This window comes from Equus przewalskii, chromosome 1 (genome assembly GCF_037783145.1).
Source record: "Equus przewalskii isolate Varuska chromosome 1, EquPr2, whole genome shotgun sequence".
In the NCBI taxonomy this organism is placed as follows: Eukaryota; Metazoa; Chordata; class Mammalia; order Perissodactyla; family Equidae; genus Equus; species Equus przewalskii.
In genome coordinates, this window is record NC_091831.1 from 139,095,139 (window position 1) to 139,108,640 (window position 13,502).

Sequence of the window (13,502 nt, forward strand, 5' to 3'; positions counted from 1 at the left end):
CTCCCTTTGGGCAATTCCAGTAGCGATCACAAGGCAACCCTTGGGAGGAGCAGTAACCATAACAGATCCCTCCACAGTAACCACAAGGCTAAGAAGATGGGTCACCTCAAAGCACCTTCCTGTGTGTGATGCAGGTACCTCAACTCCTGCAGTGACTTCTGAGAGGGGTTCAAATATGTGAACTTCATCTCGACCACTGATATTATCATCACAGAAGGAATGAAAATGTAGCGGAGATGGTTGGCATGCTATTAGGATAAGGCATAGATGGCTCTCCTGGGAGGAAGGAGATTATTATTACATATGTCTTTCAATGGAATAAAAATGTGAGACTTCTTGCTAAAGCTGTGGACTCTTTCATAGCACCTCTATCCTGTAGTGAGCCAATGATCCTAATAATCCAAATTTCCATCCCATTTGGAAACAAATGCATCCCATTAATGCACAAATATGTTGGTATATGCACAGAATCTTTCTTGAAGGCTATACAAGAAATGGGAGGGGGGCTTGGGTAATTAGGGTGAGAGATTTTTCATTACACATTCTTTTGAATTATTTGGGCTTTTTCTCTCTTCATGTATAACCAATTCAAATAATAATAATTATTATATTGTTAATAAAACTGGGGGAAAAAATGAGCAGATTGAGCTGCATACAGATTTACCTTAGAGGGTGAATGTAACACCGAATCACTCCTACTCCCTGGTTAGGCTAATGGACCTCTTAGTGGGAAGCAAAATGGAACAGTGACTGTGGGAAAGAGTGAGAACGTCATGGAAATTTTGTGATGATAAAATGCTAAATGTGAAAGCTCCTTAGAAAGCATAAGGGCTGTTATTTTATTATTTAAATTCTCCACACTCTATCTTTATTCTCTTTGATTCCTCAAACTCTTGAGTTTTGTAGGATGGGTATTATTTGGGCATTTTACAGCTGAGATGTGGTTTTACATTTTATACAGAGGCTAAGTCATCTGCATCAAGTCTTACAGCTACATAATGGCTGAAGTCCACTTGGTATTATGATAATCATCAGTAGTCACAGAGAAGCTCAAAGGCTGCTGCCATGGGTGCCAGTGCATGTCTAGAGGTCACAGAGCAAGACAGGATGGTTTCCCAGAGCCAAGGACTAACCTGCAAGATCGTAGAGTTCAGTGTCAGAAGCGCTGGCCAAAGCTTCTTCCAGTTCTGGGTCAAGGGTCACTTTTTCTTCTTTACGCGTTTCTATGGGCTTTTCTTTGGGAATAAAGACTCTCCCTTTAAATCAGAAGACAAACAAAACCATTGTGTGCTGCTGCCTTACTGTAGGGTGAGTAGACTGACTGGACGATGCAGCTCTGGCCATTAGGAGCCGAATCAGTGCACCATTGCACATCCAATTGGGATTCCTTAATTGCTGGGATGATGCCAACATCAATAATCCACTATTAGACTATTAGAGGGAAGGAAAGTGAGAGGAGGAATCCTATATTCTGCAACACAGACATGAGGAGCACTGCCCTTAGACCTGGACAAGAGGGGCCTGCCATGGGCCCCACACTTTAAAGGGCCTGACTCCTGCCCTCCCCTGCTGCAATCTACGCCTCCCTGCACCCCCTGAGGAGGGAATCATGGGGCCAAATGGACATGCCCATCCAGAATACAGGCCCCCTGCCAGACCACACTCCAGGCACCTGGGACCCCGGAATTCCCTGTCCAGAGAGCCCTGAGCCTGCTTCCAGGACCTGCATGAGTCCCTTCTCCATGTCCATCCTCCTGGGGGCAGGTCACACAGCTGGGGTGTGGACCCCCAGGGCCAAGGGGAAGCTGTCTGTGGGGGATAGGGATGAAGCTTGGATATGTAGACTGGGATGTCAAACATGGGTGCCCCAGGAGTGTAGGACAGACCCATGTCCCTGCTTGGAACTTTGGAAGTCCAAGAATACTGGCCTTCTAGGTATATTCATAGGAGGATAGAACATAGTTTAACAGTTTGTTAGCTTTCAAATATTTATAAAAATTGGTATGTGGGCTTCTATTTGTGTTCTTGCTTTGGATCTTGCAAATATTGGGAGCAGATTCATCCACACTGCTCCAGGGGTTCCTGAGGGACAAACTGTGATTCCCCAGAGCTTTTCCCCTTAAACTGAGATTGTAGATCACTAAGATGCTATATCTAGGGTCACTTGGACCAGGGTAGTGATGTAGGGACAAAGCCACTTCTCTAAAGCATACCAAAGTAGGCTAATTTAAAAGGAAAAATCAGAGTTGTCATAGAGATTGTGGGGGCCTTTGAGCCGCAAGGCACTCTGTACTTCCCACATATGCATTCTGTGCCACCATCTCCCACTTCATCCTTTCACTCAGATTTCATTTATTTTGCCCCCTACTCACTTCGGAATATGTTGATATCCATGCCCTACCTCTCTAGCCCAAACTTCTGGACCAATGGTCACATGGCTGGGAGGATGGCACGAGGCATGTTACCTGCTCCTAACTTCTAGCCAGTCCACCACATGCACATCCCATACATGCAATGGCTGATAAAAGTAAACCCAGGACACTCCAGAGCCACTGTAGCAATACTCCAGACCTACTCATACACTTTTCCAATTCCCCCCAGCTTTTGACTCTTGGTTTCTCACTTTTTTGGAGCTGTTCTTACTTCTTGGCATGATCTTTGAAATTGATCTCCTCCATCTTTACCTTTGGAGTTCCCTAAAGACCCCTCCATTGCCTTCTCCTCTTTGTCACCTTGGGTAGAATAGACAGCTGGCTCCAGCTTTAGCCAATGGGGACCCAAACTCTGTCCAGGTCTCCCTGGCTAGCTTGCCCTTCCTCACTCCCATAGGAAAGGAAGACTCAAACCCAAAGTCAGTAACTCTCTCTCATGAAAACTCTCCAGGAGATGTCCTGGTTACAGGGGCTGCCTGCTTCCTGATGGTTTACCAGATCTTCAAATGGCTGTACAAGTAAATGGGCCAGGCAAAGCTGAGCACCCCAAGAGGTGCCACTGCTTGTGGTCAGACTTGGATATCCTGGCCACAGAGTCGCCACCATTGACCATCATCCTGCTTCCTGCCTTGACATGACATAAGCTGCCACATTTCCCAGAAAGAAGGAAAATACACTGGGAAACAAACAGGAGAATGGCTAGAAAACAGAAAAATGAAAAAAAAAAAAATCAACCAATCAATAACATCTCAGACACTGGGGTTCATTCCAGACTTAATTTTCATAGTGTATGTGGCCTGAAGCATTCTCTTTCTGGCTCAGATGATCTCGGGTCCAGAGTCAAAATAGGCTTCTAAGTTCCTCCTTCCTGGTACTGTTAGGATTACTCTAAACGCTGGGTGCACGGGTGGCCCACAGCAAACAGCATTCAAGACAACTGCTGCTGCACATCCGTTCCTGCGGGCCAACCAGACAGCAAGTTCTGAGTGAGCAGAGCTGCAGCGTAGAATCAAATATAGCCCAGGAACTGAGTGGCCAGGGCACACGGCATTCAGAACTGAGGTTGTGTGGCCCATCTCCCGAGGCCCTCACGATAGCCTCCCACTGCTCCGAGATCATCCGCTGGTCCTTCCAGGGGCCCTACAGACTCCTCACCCTAATCCCTCTGCTCTGTTTGGAAAACTTGCTCTCTGCTTATTTTGCTCAATTGTGTTACTTCTCAACCTTCTCTGAAGCTGCACTGTGCAACTGTACACACCTCTCTTTTCTATCCCTCATTTATTACTCAGACTGCTCCTGCATTCCTAACTCCCCCGTGAACCATCTGCAGATTAACCTAGATCCAGGGCTAATTTACCATTGCGGCTCCTCAGACCCCTACTCTGAGAACAGAAGACAACAGGTTTCCTCTTATTATTCTGTCACTATTCTAATACTGGATGCTAATTGGGATCTTATTGAAGATTTGACATTATAATTTATTTTTTCTTTCACAACTAAATTAGTCCAATAGCAACTATGCTGCCATAGAAACAGCTCCATATTTCTATGGTAATCCTTGGTTATTTGCCCAACTTGTCACTGTTCAACTTTACTTTCTTAATAAGATGACACTATCAGTGGTGCAGGATCCATTGAATGTGCATGATTCAGAGGAGAGCCAGGAGGTTGCATAAGAGAAGGCAGCAGCGCCCTGACTCATGCCAGCTGAGGAGCGGACCCTGCTCCCCAAGGCCACATATAGAAGCTCAGAGATGACATTCATTCAAACGCGTATTTATCGAGTGCCTCCCTGTGCCAGGATCCAAGAGAGATACAATCTCACTACACTCTAAGTATTCATTTAATTAGCCTACATATTCTGCCATGATGCGTTTTTTAGTTAATAAACTTTATTTTTTAGAGCAGTTTTAGGTTCACAGAGGAAAGTACAGAGAGTTCCCATATACCTCCTGCCCCTACACTTACAACCTCCCCCTCTAACGACACCCTGCAGCACACTGGTACATCTGTTACAATCGATGAACGTACATTCATATCATGCCCCAAGTCCATATTTAACATTAGAGTTCACTCTTGGTGCTGTACATTCTATGGGTCTGGACAAGTGTATACTGACATGTATCCACCAGCCATGATTCTTTTTAACAGCAAATCCAGTTCATGGGCTGATTTCCCACTTCCAGGTCACTTCCCTTGCTCCACCCTCCATTACAGTACAAGTACCTCTGTCGCAAGACCTACTCTCTGTGGTCCTTACCTTTCTTTTCTCCAGTGAAGGGCACAAAGTCTTCCCTGTCTTTCTGTTCCAAAGCCTCCTTCTCCAGGTACATGAGGAGGTGCTCACGGTCAAATGGGCCAGTGGCTGCTTTCTGTGTCTGGTCTTTCTGTCGGAATCCAGCTGGCAGCATCGCACTCTGACAAGACAGGGGTGTGAGCAGGAAAGAAGGCGTCCGCCCGACTGATACTGTTACCTCCCTCCCTCTGCCTCCTCCCCTCCCTGCTGTATACGGGGGAGGCAGGGAGAAAGATACCTGTGCAGAGATGTGGGTGTGAGTTGAAGGCTGGGGTCTCTGAGGCCCTACTTGCTCTACCATCCTCTGCTGAAGAGAGGGCTCCCAACGAGCTCAGGCAGAACACAGATGGCTGGAGGAGCCTCTGAGTCTTCTGCAGCTGCCTTCTCAAATGTGGCAGCAACAGGCCAGCCACCCTTGACGGTCTCTTTCCTCGTAGGTCACACTTAGGTTTGGCCAGGTCTGCACCCAAGGGGTTCCCAGGCTGGGAGACTCTATGGAGACTCTGAGAAGGAGCCAACATGGCTACACTCTCTTATTTCTAATCCCTCTCCTGGGGAAGCATCCAAGTAGGGTAGTGATTATTATGGTAAATGTTGATACCTGCTTGATTAAGCTTATAGATTCCTTGAGATTAAAAGATTAAAAACAGAATACTTGTATTTTCTAAAATAAATACAATATCCAAAGTATCTGGCATATCAGAATATAATATAAGTAATTTTTAGAGACATTTTTATTTACCGTAAAATCAGTATTTTGGATGCCTCTGATTCTAAGTCTAAGACACTACCATCAGAGCTGAAGAAAGTGCTTGGGTAAACAAACACTGTAACAAGCTACTTAGTTTTTATAAAAGCTCCACTTAAATGTCCTTGATATTATGATTACAGTTATTGTAATCTATACATTGCTATAGGACCACCAAAATTTCAAGTTATTTATGAATTTTAAAGAAACAAGATATAGGGGCTGGCCCGGTGGCGCATCAGTTAAGTTTGCATGTTCTGCTTCTCGGCGGCCCAGGGTTCACCGGTTTGGATCCTGGGTGTGAACATGGCACCGCTCAGCAAAAGCCATGCTATGGTAGGCATCCCATGTATAAAGTAGAGGAAGATGGGCATGGATGTTAGCTCAGGGCCAGTCTTCCTCAGCAAAAAGAGGAGGATTGGCAGCAGATGTTAGCTCAGGGCTAATCTTCCTCAAAAAAAAAAAAAAAAAAAAAGAAACAAGATATTAAAAAGATCTGCTTCTGGGGTTAACAACCTGGTTTAAACATCATCTCTGACATTTACTAGTATGGGGTCTTATGTACATTACTTCTCCTGGTCTGTCTCCTTCTTTATGAAGTGGGGATAATAAAATTCACCTCAAGGGCGTCTGTGCCCAGTAGACGTTTGACTCAGAAGAAGCTTGGTAAGATTTGTTCCCTTTTCCTCTTTCCTTCTTCTTCCCTACTTGAGACTAGTCTTTCCCTAACTAGCGGAAAATGTTTTTCTCCATTTGCATTAAACTAGTATTTGGGAAATACATTTGCCATATCATATTTATAGGTGTGGCTACTGAGGTTCTCCATGAATTTGTAAAATTCAGAGACCCAGAATCGATTAGGGGAAGAACCAGAAATTGCACTGGGAGCTAAGGGATTCCTACACTACTGTTTAAGGATCAAGCCACGTCATTTATCCCGTACCATTATTAACCGAGCTGCTCACTTCCAGGACACCAACCTCGGGATCTAGGTCATCAAGAACATTTTCCAACTGTTTCAGTTCCTCTTCTGAGAGCTTGCCAAGAAGCTCATCTTCGTCAATGTTCTTGTATTTCTCCAGCTCCTTCTGGAAAGGGAGTGCCATGGCTTCTTATGTGCCTTTCTCATGGGCCGTGAACATCTAAACGGGCCAGCTTCCCGAGACTTCAGAATACTACTAATAAGAAAGAAATACTGTTATCTCCTTTCTGGAAACAGCACTTATTAACAGGAGACAGGGCTATGCTATCCGCCAATGGTCTCTCTATTGGACGAATAATTCAATGAAAAGGTAATATTACCTTCCTTTGCAGGGCAGCCTGACAGCTTACAAAGTGTTTTCATATGTATTATTTCACCTGTTTAGATCTTTACAACCCGGAAAGGAAGCCTGGACAGATGTTGATGTCCCATTTTACAGATGAAGATTCTGGCGAAGGTGGCTAATTGCCTTGCTTGAAACCCCAGAGCTGGGACGTGCCAGGCCTTCTGATTCCCAGTGTAGTGGGCCTTTCCACCAGACTACTCTGCCTCCTCCAGCTTTCCACAGAAAACAAGGAAGAACAGAGCACTGATTGTAAGGCACTTGTAAGAAGCACACTTGGGGCTTTTCAGGGAGAGAGTGATGTGAAGAATACAAAACGGGGTTCATTCAAGAAAGAGGGTTGGAACGTCCATGTGAGAAAGTGCTGTCCAATAATTCCCCTGCAATTAAACTAAGGGAGAGTCTAAAATCCTGGCCACATAATCACTCTCTCCACTTCTCTCCTCTCTTTTCTTCTTTCCTCTTCTCCCATTCTCTTTCTAGCTCCATTTTCCTTTTTGTTTCTTTAGCCATTCTCCCTAATTCTTTATACCCCTAGTCCATTGTCCTTTCAACCCCCCTTTTTATGTCACCTCTCTCCTAAACTTCCACTAAAATGAAACTTTTACTCCATCCTTTCTTCCTTGCATAGGATTTTACAGATCTTCCCTGGAAGATCTACATTCAGGAAATAGCAATGTACTTAACTGATTGTGTTTCTCCTTTGGAGGCGTTAACATCCGTCAGACCTTTCAGGGCAATTAATATTGGCTGTGCACCTACTACTTGCCAAGCACAGTTCTAGAAACCGGAAATACAAAGATAAACAAGATATGACCCCTTTCTCAAGGAGATCACAGCTCAGTGAGACACACAAATAGGGATAAGACCATTTGATAAGTGTTATAGGAGAAGTAATGTATAAAGTAGGTTTAAAGACATATGAGGAAATAGTCATTGGATGGGGGGTTGATTTGAGGAGAAACTGAAAAAGAGGCTGAGTTTGAGCCTTGAAGGAAGAGGTCAGGACGTGGACATGGTGGGAAGGGTCATTCCAGGAAAAGGGCGCAGTGTAAACAAAGGCATAAGATAAGAAAGTACATGATATGTTGGTGAATGGTTGCTGTGGCTGGGGGGTGGGGGCAGGTGGAGAGAGGAAAGAACCAAAAACAAGGAAAAGATATATGTGAAGGGTCTTCCGGATACGGCTTGCCAAGGAACCTGGGCTTTATTCTGCGCGAGATAGGGAGCTACCACAAGTTTTTCAAGTAGAGGAATGATCCGAGAAGCTCTGGTTTTTTGTTTGTTTATTTTTTCCTTTTTCCCCCCAAAGCCCCCCAGTACATAGTTGTATATTTTTAGCTGTGGGTCCTTCTAGTTGTGGCATGTGGGATGCTGCCTCACCGTGGCCTGCTGAGCGGTGCCATGTCCGTGCCCAGGATCCGAAATGGCGAAACCTTGGGCCACCGAAGCAGAGCGTGTGAACTTAACCACTTGGCCACGGGGCTGGCCCCCCATGTTTTTTAATAAGGTAATTCAAATGGTAAGAATGAAGAATGGGTTGGCATGTAAAGAGACTGGTCATAGTGGGCCACTGAAGGCCTATTATAATGTTGCTCCCCTCCCCTTGTTAATTCAACTGCTTACCATGTTCAAGTTCGTGGTTTTCTATTTAGGTGTCTTTTCTACAATGTAACTCTCCTTTCCTTTCATCAGCCCACCGTCTTTTAAGCTTCAATTGCTATAGTTCAGTAAAACAAACAAACAAAAAAACCATCCCACAAAAGTCAGAGAAACCAAGTGGATCAGATACACTTTGTTCTGGCCCAAGCCACTAATTCATCCTGTGACACTGGACAAGGAGCTCAATCTGCCAGGCTCTTAGCCATCAAGTGAACTGGTTGAACTAGCCTACGTAATGGATTGTAAGATGCAGTTTCCCACACTTAACATTCTGAAATTGAGATGTGTCTTACAATAGATGGTCCTATAATTACTGTTGGCCCAGTAGCAGTCAAGATGTACTTGTCATTGCCTACAAATGCGTAAAATATCAAAAGCACCAGCTTTAAAACTAGCAGAATGGGTATCAGGGATTTGGAAAAATCCCAGGAACTTTTAAAATGAGTGGCACACTCTTTTAAAACCCAGGGGGCAGGGAGTCGGGGAGGTGGCAACTCAGGTATGTTTAGCAACACTCTCAAAGGAAGGTCCAGATTCCACGTAAGGGAGCAGGCTGAAGAGCCCAGCATCAAGGGCTTTCAGTTCTTTTACAGACTTTTTTTAAAATTACCACTCTTGATGGCAAAGAGGAGGTATTGTGTGGGGAAAAAACCAGACATAGATGACTATGAGTCAAAAAGCGATTCAAAAACTTGGACTCTGAACGTGAAGAAGTTTTAAGAGTATTAACCAATTCATTTTACTTGCATTTCTCCTTTTTATGTACCCAAAGGGGTGATATATGATTTTAAAAAATCAATGTATATTCATAGCAGCTTTATTTGTAACAGCCAAAAACTGTAAACAACCTGAATGATCATCAGCAGGTGAATGGATAAACAAATTGTGGCATAATCACATAATGGGATCTACTCAGAAATAAAAAGGAACAGACTATTGACACACACCACATGGATGAACCTTAAAATAATTATACTGAATGAAAGAAGCCACACCAAAAAGAATGTATACAGTATGATTCCATTTATCTAAAATTCTAGAAAATGTAAACTGATCTATATGACAGAAAGAAAATCAGTAGTTGCTTAGGGATGGGATAGAGGTAGCGGGTGGCAGAGGGAGGGATTATGAAGAGGCCGGAGGAAACTTCTGGGGGTCATACATAGGTTCAGTACCTTGACTGTAGTAATGGTTTCACAAGTGCCTGCATATGTCGACACTTCTCAAACTGTACACTTTAAATATGTGCAATTCATTGTATGCCAATTAAAAGATTTCAAAACTCTACTGTAAGTCTAAAACAGCTCTTTCATAAAGTAAAAATTATATTTTTAAGAAGGCATGTGTCATATTTCCATTGGCAGCATTTTTCTTAGTAATACATAAAATATTGGTGTGTTTTAAAATTGATGGTGTCTTAGAGTTGATAAGATTCTATTTGTAGTTCTAGTCCAGGATTCTACAACTATACCCAGCTTCTCATCTCCCCCTGAAACAGACTCGCTCTCTTGATTTTCTAGACCATATCATTAATCTACTAGTCAGTCACTTCCAAAACTCAGACCACCCTTAGATTCTTCTCCTTCTTTCCAGGTCTAGTCGTTAGCACCTCCCGTAGATTCTTTCTGCATAGCACCTTTCACACCATCCCTTCCTGTCACTGGTTTTAGACCTCTGTTTCTTTGGGCCTGAATTACTCTAATTGCATCTCATAAGGTTTCTATTCTTCCCTCTAAACCACCCAGAGCACCACAATCAGATCGTCTTTTTCTTAACACTGCTAATAAGCCACTTGCCTGATTAAGGACTTACAATGGCTCCCTCTTGTTTACAGAATGAAATTCAGATAGGCTAGTATCCAAAACTCCCATAATTTGACTTTGATCTGCTCTTACTGTTTTCTCTCTTCATTATTTTCCGAGGGAGCCCTCTGCTCCAGTTAAAATGGTTTATTCACTCTCTGTGGTAGGCAGAATAATAGCCCCCTAAATAAATCCTCATGCTAATCTCCAGAACCTGGGAATATGTTACTCTACATGGCAAAAGGGACCAGGTGTGATGAAGGATCTTAAAATACGAAGATTATCCTGGATTATCTGGGTCGGCCCAATGTAATCACAAAGGCTCTTAAAAGATGGAAGAGGAAGGCAGAAGAGTTAAAGAACAAGATGTGACGACAGAAGCAGAGGGTCAGAGTGATGCCATGACTGGCTTGGAAGATAGAGAAAGGGGCCAAGAGCCAAGAAATGTGGGCGGCCTCTGAAGCTGGAAAAGGCAAGGAAACAGATTCCCCCCAGAGCCTTCAGAGAGGAATGCAGCCTGGCTGACATGTTGATTTTACCCTCATAAAACGTGTCTCGGACTAATAATCTCCAAAACTGTAACATAATAAATTGGAGTTGTTTTAAGCCACTGAACTTGTGACAGCAGCAACAGGAAACTAATATACTCTCTTACCCTTCCATTCTCCCAGATAACTGTTTTGGCTATCTTGTTTTCATCTCCATATCCACTCCCACCCTGCTCTGTGCCCCAGGAAGATGATCTATTTACACTGCATCAATAGGTTCCTTTGCTCTCTGGCTTCTGTTTGGCCAACAGGAGGCACCAGCAGGACACTGGAGGACAGGAGGAGAGGGAGGCTGGGTCCTGAGGCCACACCTCCTCTTAGGCAGCCCTCTCTGTGCAGCTGCCCTCCCCTTGCTGACTTCAGGCCTGGGGGTGGTGAAGGGTCCCTGTGTGGCAGTGCCAGGTTTCTGCCTTGTTGGATTCCCTAAACCCTCCCTACATCTTTGTAAATAGCCTCTTTATTAAAATCCCCTCAAATTATTCAGTTTGAGTGTGTCCTCTGTTTCTTGTTGGGACCTTGGCCGAGACAGTAATATTTCTTGGAATGCCCTCCTCTATTCTCATGGCCTACCATGTGCTCTGCATCAGAGACCTGGCTCAGATCCCAGCTCTGCGGGGCCACAGAATATCAGAGCTGAGCGAGGCCTTAAAGATCATCCAGTCCAGCAACTTAGATGGTTTTTCTCCTACTTCTCTGATCACTCCTTCGTGGCCTCTTTTTGGCAATTCCTCTTCCTCCACCTTAAAGACTGGCACGCTGCAAGGTCCTGTCTACAACTTCATTTCTCACACTATATGTTCTCTCTGGGGAAACTCATCACCTCCAAAGTTTTAATTATAATCCATATCCTGAAGACCCCAAAATCCATATCTTTATCCTAGACTTTGTCCCTGAGGGTTAGGTCCATATATTTCCAACTGTGGAACTGACATCTCTACTTGGCTGTCTCAGGCACCTGAAATGTCAGAGGTACTCCCATCATCTTTTCTTCCAAACAGCGTCTCCTCCTCTAGAATTTCCAGCTTCAGGAAACTGGCCAAGAAACCAGGGAGCCCCTCTTGACAGCTTCTCTTCCTTGTCTCCTCCCCACCCGTCAATCACCACATCCCATCCTTACCCAAACTTGTTGAGAACCCACCTACTTCACTTCTCTGCACTGCCACATCCAGCCTCACTCCCTTTCCATCCATTCTCCATACAAATGGCCAAAGGGATCTTTTGAAACAACTTTTTCTAGTTACTTAAAATTCCCATTGCCTTCAGGATACGGTTCAAATTCACAGTCTGGCCTCTGTCATTCTCATCAGCCTCATCCTGCACTGCACTCCCCATCTCCTCCTGGCTCCAGCCTCCTGGACCACTTCCAGTTCCTGGATCATGCCTTATGTTGTTCCCTCTGCTCAGAGCACTCTTACCCCCTCCTCCTTTGACTGACGGCTCACCTACTCATCTTTCGGTCTCAATGTAAGGTTCAAGTCCTCATGGAGGCCTTGTTGGGACCCCCCAGATGAGGTGTGAGTCACTCCCTAGCCCCCAGGGCACACCCTTGATCAGAGCTCTCCTTGACTTTATTAAAATGACTTGCTTTATCTCTGTATTCCTTGCTAATCTCTGTGAGGGTGGAGACTGTATCAGGTTTAGTCACTGTTAGAATCCTGGCTCTCAGCACAGGTCTTGACCCAGAGTAGGCATCCAACAAATATTGTTCAACAAACATCACATGAAGGAAATGAGCTTAGAGAGGTGTGGTGACCCACTGGTCCAGAGCTCACTCCACCACATCCACTGTCTCCATCCTCTGTCATGGGACTTCCAGAGGCCACCAAAGCCCATGGAAGTTGCTCCCCTTCCTAAATTTGCATTGCCTACATCACCAGTTTGGTGTTTGACCCTTGCTCTCTTATTATCTTTTTATGTATGTTCCATATATGGCTCTCTCTCCAACTACACCATAAACTCCCAGAGGACAGGGATGATGTCGTAAACCTTTATTCAAGCTCGGGTTTGTACATTCATTCAACAAACATCTACTGAAAGCCCACCTTTCCAGACACTGCTGGGAGAATAGCAGTGAACAAAACATGAAGTCCTGTGCCCCACCTGAACTTACAGTTTAGTAGCGTAAGAGAAATGAAGTAAGTAGTTACAATAATATGTTAATACTACGTAACAGTAGCTGTTAAAACAAATTGCACACATTGTGACAACGTACAGCGGGGGGCGGGGGGGGGGGTGGGGATCTCAATGCCAGAGGAGAAGAAAAAAAATGGTGCATCCTTCTGGAGCACAGCTTTGACTTGAAGATTTGGGGGAAGCTAGTTATTATTATTATTTTTTTATAACAAATAGAGATATACTGTGGAGAAGAATATGGCATTCACATAGCTTTTAAAGTCAAATTGCCCATTTCTGGCTCCTGGCTAGCCTGCTTTAGCCCCCACCCAGGTCCCACAAGGGTTCACGTTTGTTCTCTCCTCCTGCTAGCGAACCCCCAGTGGAAAGCCTGCAAAGCGCTGTTGCAGCCTCGCCTCCAGCAGAGTGCCCATCCCATGGCAAGCACTCAGCGTGCAACAAGATACTAATGTGCACATTAGAAGGAAGCAAGTGCCAAACAAGGCTTCCAGGAGTCCAGGTGGGCAAGGACACCCAGCCAGTTAGGGAAATGGAAAATAGGAGAAAGGACTGGAGC

At 44.6% G+C, this 13,502-nt stretch overlaps 1 protein-coding gene across 4 annotated transcripts in view; it reads right to left on the reverse strand.

Annotated features, from left to right (window-relative positions):
- The window catches only part of TMOD2 (tropomodulin 2), a 49,868-nt gene that overhangs the window by 30,947 nt on the left and 5,419 nt on the right, over positions 1–13,502 (reverse strand). The window contains exons 2-4 of one of the 4 annotated variants that reach the window (XM_070580076.1): positions 6,457–6,654; positions 4,693–4,849; positions 1,134–1,256 (exon numbers count right to left, since the gene is read on the reverse strand). In XM_070580076.1, coding sequence (XP_070436177.1) covers positions 1,134–1,256; positions 4,693–4,849; positions 6,457–6,582 — 406 coding nt within the window. In that variant the 5' untranslated portion in view covers positions 6,583–6,654. Of the gene's footprint in view, positions 1–1,133; positions 1,257–4,692; positions 4,850–6,419; positions 6,655–13,502 lie in introns of all 4 variants that reach the window. The other 3 variants (XM_070580072.1, XM_070580082.1, XM_070580090.1) reach the window with 3 other exon arrangements.